General features: G+C 59.5%; 1 protein-coding gene across 1 annotated transcript; it reads left to right on the top strand.

The window, feature by feature from the left end:
- The first annotated feature begins 326 nt into the window (after positions 1–326).
- LOC142417900 (GTP-binding protein Rhes-like) lies at positions 327–953 on the top strand. Its single transcript, XM_075519066.1, has one exon. It carries the CDS (start codon positions 327–329, stop codon positions 951–953), a length of 627 nt encoding a protein of 208 aa, XP_075375181.1.
- The last annotated feature ends 7,386 nt before the right edge of the window (positions 954–8,339 follow it).

Below are 8,339 nucleotides of genomic sequence, written 5' to 3'. Positions count from 1 at the left end.
GCTCCGCGGATTGGCCCGGAGCACCCTGCTCTCCTCCCTCCCTGCCCTCCCTCCTTCAGCACCCTCAACCCACGGAGATTGGACAGCCTGGTGCCACATGGCAGAGAGGAACCAGGATAAAAGATGAGCTGGACTTGGGGACTGTAGTGGCCGCAGCAGAACAGCCGGCAGAAGTTTGCAGGGAGGTGGCACCAAACTTCCCTGGCCGCGCTGAGCCGGTGCAGGGGAGGACGGACAGACGGACGGACGCCGGGGCTGCAGCCACCCAGGGACACCCGTGGGGTGAGCGCCAGCTGCGGAGCATCCCGTCCCCTCTGCGCCCAGCCATGTCCCTGGTGGTGAAGGAGAAGAACCACGTGCGGTTGGTCTTCTTGGGTGCTGCCGGCGTGGGCAAGACGGCCCTCATCCGCCGCTTCCTGATGGACACCTTTGAGCCCAAGCACCGGCGCACGGTGGAGGAACTGCACAGCAAGGAGTATGAGGTGAGCGGGGCCACGGTCAAGGTGGAAATCCTGGACACCAGTGGCAGCTACTCCTTCCCGGCCATGAGGAAGCTCTCGATCCAGAACAGCGATGCGTTCGCCTTGGTCTATGCCGTAGATGACGCCGAGTCCTTCGAGAGCGTCAAGAGCTTGCGGGAGGAGATCCTGGAGGTGAAGGAAGACAAGTTCCCTCCCATCGTGGTGGTCGGCAACAAGGCAGAGAGCGGCGGCGAGCGGCAGGTGCCAGCGGAGGACGCCCTGTCGCTGGTGGAGCTGGACTGGAACAGCCGCTTCGTGGAGACGTCAGCCAAGGATAACGAGAACGTCCTGGAGGTCTTCAGGGAGCTGCTGCAGCAAGCCAACCTGCCCAGCCGGCTCAGCCCGGCGCTCTGCAAGAGGAGGGAGACGTTGCCCAAGGAGCAGGCGCTGAGGCCTCCCATGAACAAGACCAACAGCTGCTCGGTGTGCTGAGCTGGCTGCCCAGGGCCAGGAGGAAGGCGCCGGCAGCAGTGGCACCGGCTGGAAACGCAGGTGGGCTGGGTGGGGAGAGGCGCTGCCTCGGCCAAAACCAACCCTGCTGCCTCCCACCCCTTCCCTCCTCTTCCCCACCCAGCCCGCCGGGACCGGTGAGAGTTGGAGATGACAAGAAGGAGGGATTTGGAGGGGATGCTGGTTGCTGGAAGGGCGGGGGAGAGGGCGAGTTCCCAAAAAGGCAGGAGGCATACCTGGGAACCCACCCTCGGTCAGCCAGCATGTTGCGTCTGTGCCATGGTGAGCTTGCAGGCAGGCAGGCAGGCAGGCAGGCAGGCAGGCAGCTCCTTGTGTGCTAGGAAAGGGGGACAAACAACGGGTCTTTGGCTGCAGGCATCAGAAGGCAGAGGCGGGCATCTCTGCAGCTGCATCGCACCCGCCGGTGCCGCTCTCCCGGGTCTCGTTCGGGTCCTGTGTCCACCTCGCCCCAAGCACTTTCACGTACAACCTCCTGGCGCAGCTGTGGTTACAACAGATCCAGTGTCCGAAGTAGTTTTGATTTTTGCACCTTGGCGTAGAGCATGCGATAGGGCAGTCTCTGCATCTCTTCGGTTTTCTCTTTTCTATTTTTGTGGTTTTTTTAAGCATACCCAATAAACGTTGTTGCAAAGTGGAGCTGGAAAATGTCTGGGTTTCTTTCTCCTGTACTTCAAATGCTGCAGTGCCTGACATCAGTGCTTTACGCCTGGACCCCTTACCACTGCCTTTGCTTTCCCTCTTCCATGCTCCATCCTTACCTGGAGCGTCCTGGCACCGGCGGAGCCTCCTCAGCCTCCCCGGCAGTGTCAGGACATTTGGTGCTATGATTTTCCTGACAATTTAACCACTAAAGTTTTTATCAAGCATGAGTAACTAAAAATAAAACAGCTCTTCTCTCATCCAAGTACAGAAAAGAACAACAGCCATTAAAAGACAGCTGATCCACTGAAATAAAAACCATAAACACGTTAAAAGGAGATAATAAAAGGAGTGGGAGAAGAGCACAGAAGGGCAGTATTTACCGTGCTTTAGCATGCACTGCACTGGTTTACTCCCCCCCTTGCACAGCCCATCCTTGCTGTGACGAGCATTTAACCTGCTCAGCAGCCGCACAAACACAATAAATAAAGATACTAAAGCTTGGAGGATTAAAGAGTCGGCCACCCTGCTGCAGACCCAAGGGAGCTGGGCAATTTCGGAAGCCCAGCCCTACGGTTCGGTGTGCCCCTGCCCAGCCCGGATGGGCAGGCTGAGCAGGGTCGCACCCAGGGATGCCAGCCCCCTCCCGACCCGGCGAGAGGGGAAGGTGCCGGCAGGGAGAGCCCAGGCCCCCGTGGGCATCCCTCGCTGGGGCACCCCACTGCCACGTCCCCCGCGGGCACTGCTCAGTGACAGTGAGCTCCGGGCAGGCGAAACCCTCCTCCCGGAGCTGGGTGCAGGATGAGGCCGGGGGGCAGGCAGCGGGGAGGGCAGGCAGCGGGGAGGGCAGGCAGCGGGGAGGGCAGGCGGGCTCCGGCAGACCCGCTGCTGCCAGCCAGGGCTGCCGTGGCTCGGGGTGCCCTCACCGCTCTCCGGCGTGCAGCCACGTAGCTCACGCTGCCACCTCGCTCTCTGCGAAGGCGTGTGGCTGCTCCTCGCCCAGAGCCTCGGGGACGCCGAGCGGCTCAGGGCAGGGCCATTTCCTGGGGAAAACCGGGCTCCTGGCCGGAGGCACCGAAATACAAAGGAAGTTCACCTTCGGCAGCTGGCCCAAGGTGGTGGCACCTGCCCGCGGTGGGGATGGGCGTGACGGGGGCAGCCACAGGTACTGCTGCACCTCGCCTGGACCCGCCACCCGAGCCACCCCGCCGTGGCCGGATGGGGACGGGGCTGTCCCTGCCAGCGCTGCCCACGCTCGGCCCTGACCAGGGGTGACCCGGCCGTGGTGAGGCAACTCCTGGCCGGTGCAGTGCTTCCTGCCTCGATGACCCGACCTCTCACAAATTAGCCAGCCCTACAGGAGTTTCACAACTTGCAAAGAGGTATTTTTTTGTTTTAGAGCAGGGTTATGCTAGAATCAGGAACATTAAGCTTTTTGGTTTACAGTATTATGCTAAAAGCAGAAGAAAAGCTCCTTTGCAGTGTAAAATTAGGAAGCCGGGAGGAGCAAGGCTGCCTGCCAGCCCCCTCCTGCGCAGTGCGTCCTGCGTGTTTTGATCTATGACACGGACTGGAAACAGCTCCGTACGTCTGGCGTGTCCCAACAGCCTTCCCAGGCTCAGGCTGCGGAACCTCCCCGGAGCCGCCGTGGGGACGGGCTCCCCTGTCCCCGCCGCCAGCTTCCCTGGGCAGACCAATAACCCCCAGGGGCTTCAGGACCCCCCGCTCCCAGCCAGCCCTGGCCCAAGACCTGCGGGGTACAGCAGCCGCTGGCACAGAGATGCTGACCGAGATGCTGGAGCCGCAGCAGACGCAGAGACCGAGATGCTGGAGCTGTAGAAGATGCAGAAACTGAGATGCCGGAGGGGCAGACGGAGATGCTGGAGCTCCACGGGCCCACCTCCACGTGCCCCTGCCGTACGGGGCTCCAGCAATCGGTGGAGCCATTGGAGGAGCTCGCCCAGCAGCACACGCCGCCCGCCCAGTGCCTGGCTGTGTCATACAGCCCCCCCGGTCCCCGCCCTGCCAGCGGGAAGGGTTCCCGGCCACGCAGGGGAAGGGGCTCAGGGGCGGCGGGCAGGGATGCTGTTGGGATGGAGGGCAGTGCTCCCTGGCCCTTCTGCCCCTCACCTGCAAACCCCTCCTCTGGGGCATTGCAGGTTTGGTGTGGGGATTTTTTTGCCACGCACATGCAATCCTGTTGCACGGGGCTGGTTAGCCGGGGTTACATACAGCTGCCTCACTCGGACGGTGGGGTTAGCAAGCTTTGGCCATGCAGGGATATGGCATGGAAGTTTGGGCTTGCAAGTATTTGCCGTGCCGGGACTCCAGCAGGACAAGAGCATTTTAGACATGGTGTCCCCATGGCTCTGTGCAGGATGCAGGGCAAGGGAGAGCAGCCAGGAGCCCCAGCCCCTGCCAACCTGCAAGGCACCACATTTTGCTGCAGAAACGTTGTAGAATAGCTGTAATATCAAAATGCAAATAAAGCAGCATGGTGCCCTGGTGCCTGTCTCAGAGGAGCGATCTGTCCCGGACACAGCGTTGTCCTCCGAGGCGGTGTGAGCCCTACCCCAGTTTCTGCCTGTGCGCATCGGCGTGCTGGGGCTCAAGCAGTGTGTCTCCTGTGACAGAGCAGGAAAGAAGTGACCCAACTGCAAATGTGCTGAGTCAGGTTAAAAATAAGCAGGTCCTGTGTCTCATGGCCTGAGAGGTGGGTGTGCAACCTCTGTTTGGTCTCTGTTTTAGCACAAAAATGCAGCTAAGGGCGCTCCCAGGGTAGCTGGGTCACGCAGGGATGGTAAAACCCTCCCGAGGGCAAGAGCTGGCTTGGTACCTATGTGTGTCTCTGCACAATGTGATGTGGTGAAGAACTAAACACCTGCAGCTCATTTTCTTTCAACAAGTGGCAATAAGTGAAATGGCTTTTTCTTTCCCAGACACCGCTCGCAGCTACTGAACACAGCATATCTGCAGCCGAGTGCGGGGGACGGCAGGCAAGCACAGACAGAGCGTGTGATAGACAGAGCCGTGCACACGGAGGCTGGCTAGAGCTGTCCCTGCAAACATCCTGCAGGCACACGCCGAATGAGAGGAGCAAAATTTGCCCTTTCTTCTGCTTCCCCTCCCAGGAGGAGAGGGCAGCTGGGGCAGATGCTTCGTGCTGGGGCTTCAGGGGGAGAGCAGGATCCATCCACATATCCACCCAGGTCCCCCCGGCTCAGCTCTGCCCTGAAGCGCTCGGTTGTCCCCAGCAGAGCTGTGGGGACAGAGGAGTTAGCTGTAACCCTGGGCACTTGCAGCCTGGGACACTTCTCTTCGGGTCAGGGGCTCTCGCCTCCAGGGCAGCTGCTTGAAGCCCTCCAGTGCACAGAAGATCCAGCATGGAGAGGGGAGGGATGCCCGTGACCGTGGCCTGGGGGCAATCGGGGCCTGCCGGGAGCTGAAGGGCCGTTGTCTCCGTTCGCTGTGCGCAGGAGGCTGCTGTAAAGCCCCGAGGCACGGGATCCAGGGAAAAGCCTCCGTCCCCAGTGAGCCATGCACAGGCACGACACTGCTGTCCCCGGGATGGCGTCCGAGACAGCAGCAGCGCTCGCTCACCCGATCCCATCTCTGCGACTGGAGCGTTTCATTGCACAGGTCCTCTTAATTAATGTTTGAGTTGGTCTTTCATAGCTGGGATCTTATGTCCATGTGCAGAGGGGCCCTGGTACCGGGGAAGGGGGATGTTCTGCTGGGCACTAGAGCGTGGGGGGATAGCGGGATGAGGACATGGGGGTCCCTGCCCCTGTGGGGTGACCATGGACAAGCCACTCTTCCCTCACAGGGCTGCTCTGTAAATCACAACCCCTCAGAAGCAGCAAGGTCTGTGCCAGGACACACACCACTTCTCAGTGCCACCCTGGCTGGTGCTGAGCTCTCTGGTGCTGCTTTTCTACCAAAAAAAAAAACCTTGCAGTGATGTTGATCCATCCACGTGCAGAACTAAGGGCTGCTCTTTCCATCCCCAAAACACTAGAAAGATGCGGAATGTCTTTCCATCGCAACTCTTTTCTTTCCCTTCCCTCCGCCTCCCCCTTCCCCCAGCTGGACCATTTTACTCCAGACTCGCCTCCAGAGCAGACGCCTGCCCCGTCCCCGCGCTCGCCCACGTTACCCCCCGGAGAAGAGCTCCGTGTGATCCCTCCTGTTCTGTTCCACATCATGTAGCACATCCCATCAAACCGCCCCGAGATGCTCCCGCTTAATTTGTGTACACAAACAATCAGGGAGAATCAAGCTGCTGCCTGCGAGAGCGGCACACCAGTGACAGCCGCGCTGGCCCGCGGGGGGGGCATCAGCTGCGAGACCGTGATGTGCCTAATTGGTGCTGGCTGCTGCAGTTTGCTCAGGTCTTGATTGATGTGAAGATGTGGCACAAACACTTAAACCAAGGACACCGAATGAGAAAGCAAAACATTTTAAAACAAAAAGCGGCACTTACTCGTTGAGGATATAATTAGCTGTATTTGTCTTTAGGGCCTTTCGCTAAGCGAGGCTCAGCACTGGGGAAAACAAACCGATGTGCTAAGTGCTCTGGAAAGAGCAAACCTGCTGCCCGCACATCCCATGAACCCATGGCTCCCATTAGGGCTCTCCGGCCGCTCCTGCAGCGGGGCCCGTCCCGGCAGCGCGGCTGGGCTTCGGCTGGCCCCGCGCCGGGGAGGCTGCCGGCACATCCCCGGCATCGCGCCCTGTGAGAGCAGCACCCTTCCGTGGTTTTCAGTCTAATAAATGCATACGTAGGTCACGGTGCCTGCTCTCCTCGCTCACCTACGGCTTGCTCCATGCTTGCGACGAGGCCGGTTCGGTGCGGCGTAGGGCCTCGCAAACGCTACTTGCGCTGTGAGTTTGCGCTCCCTACGGCCTAACGGCCTCGCAGCAACGCAGAAAGCCTCTTTCACCAGCACGTGACACAAACTTAATCTAAAATGGCTTCCAAGCAAGGAACTTTTTAAAATACAGGGGTCAATTCAAGCCACTTTTGGGAGGAGAGCCTCCCCCGCACACGCGGTGCCGCTCCGCCAGCACGGACCGAGCCGCTGCCGCCAAGGCGCAAACGCCGCTGCCCGATGGGCTGCAAACGCCCCTTCGCAAACGCCCGATGGGCTGCAAACGCCCCTTCGCAAACGCCCCTGCCCGATGGGCTGCAAACGCCCCTTCGCAAACGCCCGATGTGCTGCTGGCACTGCCGCAGCTCCAAAGAACGGGAGGCCCGGGAGGCCCCGGAGGCCCCGGAGGCCGGGGCGGAGCGGCTGGGGCAGGCGGGCGGAGCGGGCGGCGGCTCTGCCGGTACCGGGCGCCTGGGGCCGGCAGGGCCGGGGCCGGGGCTGCTCCCCCCCGGCCGGTGCGGGCTCAGAGCAATTCCCTGCCACCATCTCGTGGGGGAAAGTGGGAACTGCAGCCGAGGACATTTTGTAGAGGGAAAGAAAGGGCTTTCTCCCATTTCCTACCGCATGGAAGGCTGTCACGCTGGAAAAGCGATTTAAAGCGGCCCCCACATTTTTCCCGAAATGGGAGGGGACAGGCGGGACGAGCGTTGCTTCTGCTCCTCGGGGCTGCCCAAATAACGCACTTTATTTTGACCCGAGCGACAACAAATGCACAGGAATGTGGGCTAATGCTTGTTTTGCTTGCTATCCAAGTGACTCAGAATTGCTCATACAGATGGTTCTGAAAAGAGGACTCGCCTGGGTTTTAGGCGGAGCGCGGAGCTTTTTGTGAGAAGAAATTTCAGTATATGGAACTGTGTATGTGAGAGAAGAATGTTAATCTGCAACGCTGGGGAAGCACACAGTTGGTCAGCATAAATGCCGCTCTTCCTATGAACTCTGGGGCGCCCAGCGCTCGCTCGCACCCGGATAACCACCGGCCCACGCTGCGGAGTGCGCAGGTCTGATGCGGGGTTCTTTCCCAGGTGGAACAGATTGCAAGAGCTCAGGGATCTGCATGCTGCAGGACTTGAAGCATTTGCAAAGAGGATTTACAGTACTTTGCCTTTTAATTGACAGCTCAATCGACAGGGGACAAGCGTGCGGAACTTTGCTCAATACAAATGCTTTTCAAAATCAAAAGCCTCCATTTAGGAGCCTACGCTAGTCCGTAAACACCTGAGTTTGTGCCCTGCTTTTTTCCAGTGCTGAGTATCCAGGCAGCCTTCAGGAAAGACAACGTAAGCTCTGGAATGCTCATGCCTTAATAAAACAGGGCTGCTTGTCCTGACAGGCAAAGAGAGGGAAAGCGGGGTTTGTTCTCCTGACACAAAGTCGTGCCACGAGCAGTGCCACGGCAGTGCCTCTCCCCCGAGCCCTGGAAAGGCAGACTGGCTTCTGGTGCCGAAGGAGCCGGGCAGAGGCTGCCTGCTCTGGCTAAGGGAGGGCCAGCAGCGTCTCCAAAACAGCAGGAATCTCCGCTTTTCAAAGTGCCCAGTGGAGCCTTTCATTACAGCTCTGTTCATCCCCGTTAAGGGGATGAGGCCCTTCATCACAGGGCAGCAAAATGCAGTGTTGCCTGTGCTGCTAGAAGCCCCGATGTCCCTTGCGTTACAACCTTGTAACCAGTGGGGAGAAGCTGAGATGCTGGTAAGCAATTTCCTTGTGTTGCAGACCATGAACTTCTAGCCTCTGCCATGATGCACAGTAAAAGACTGGATTAATCCTCTAACTTGGT

Source organism: Mycteria americana, chromosome 16 (assembly GCF_035582795.1).
Source record: "Mycteria americana isolate JAX WOST 10 ecotype Jacksonville Zoo and Gardens chromosome 16, USCA_MyAme_1.0, whole genome shotgun sequence".
NCBI lineage: Eukaryota > Metazoa > Chordata > Aves > Ciconiiformes > Ciconiidae > Mycteria > Mycteria americana.
The sequence above is the reverse complement of the archived record's forward strand: the minus strand, read 5'-3'. Positions and strand labels throughout refer to the sequence as shown.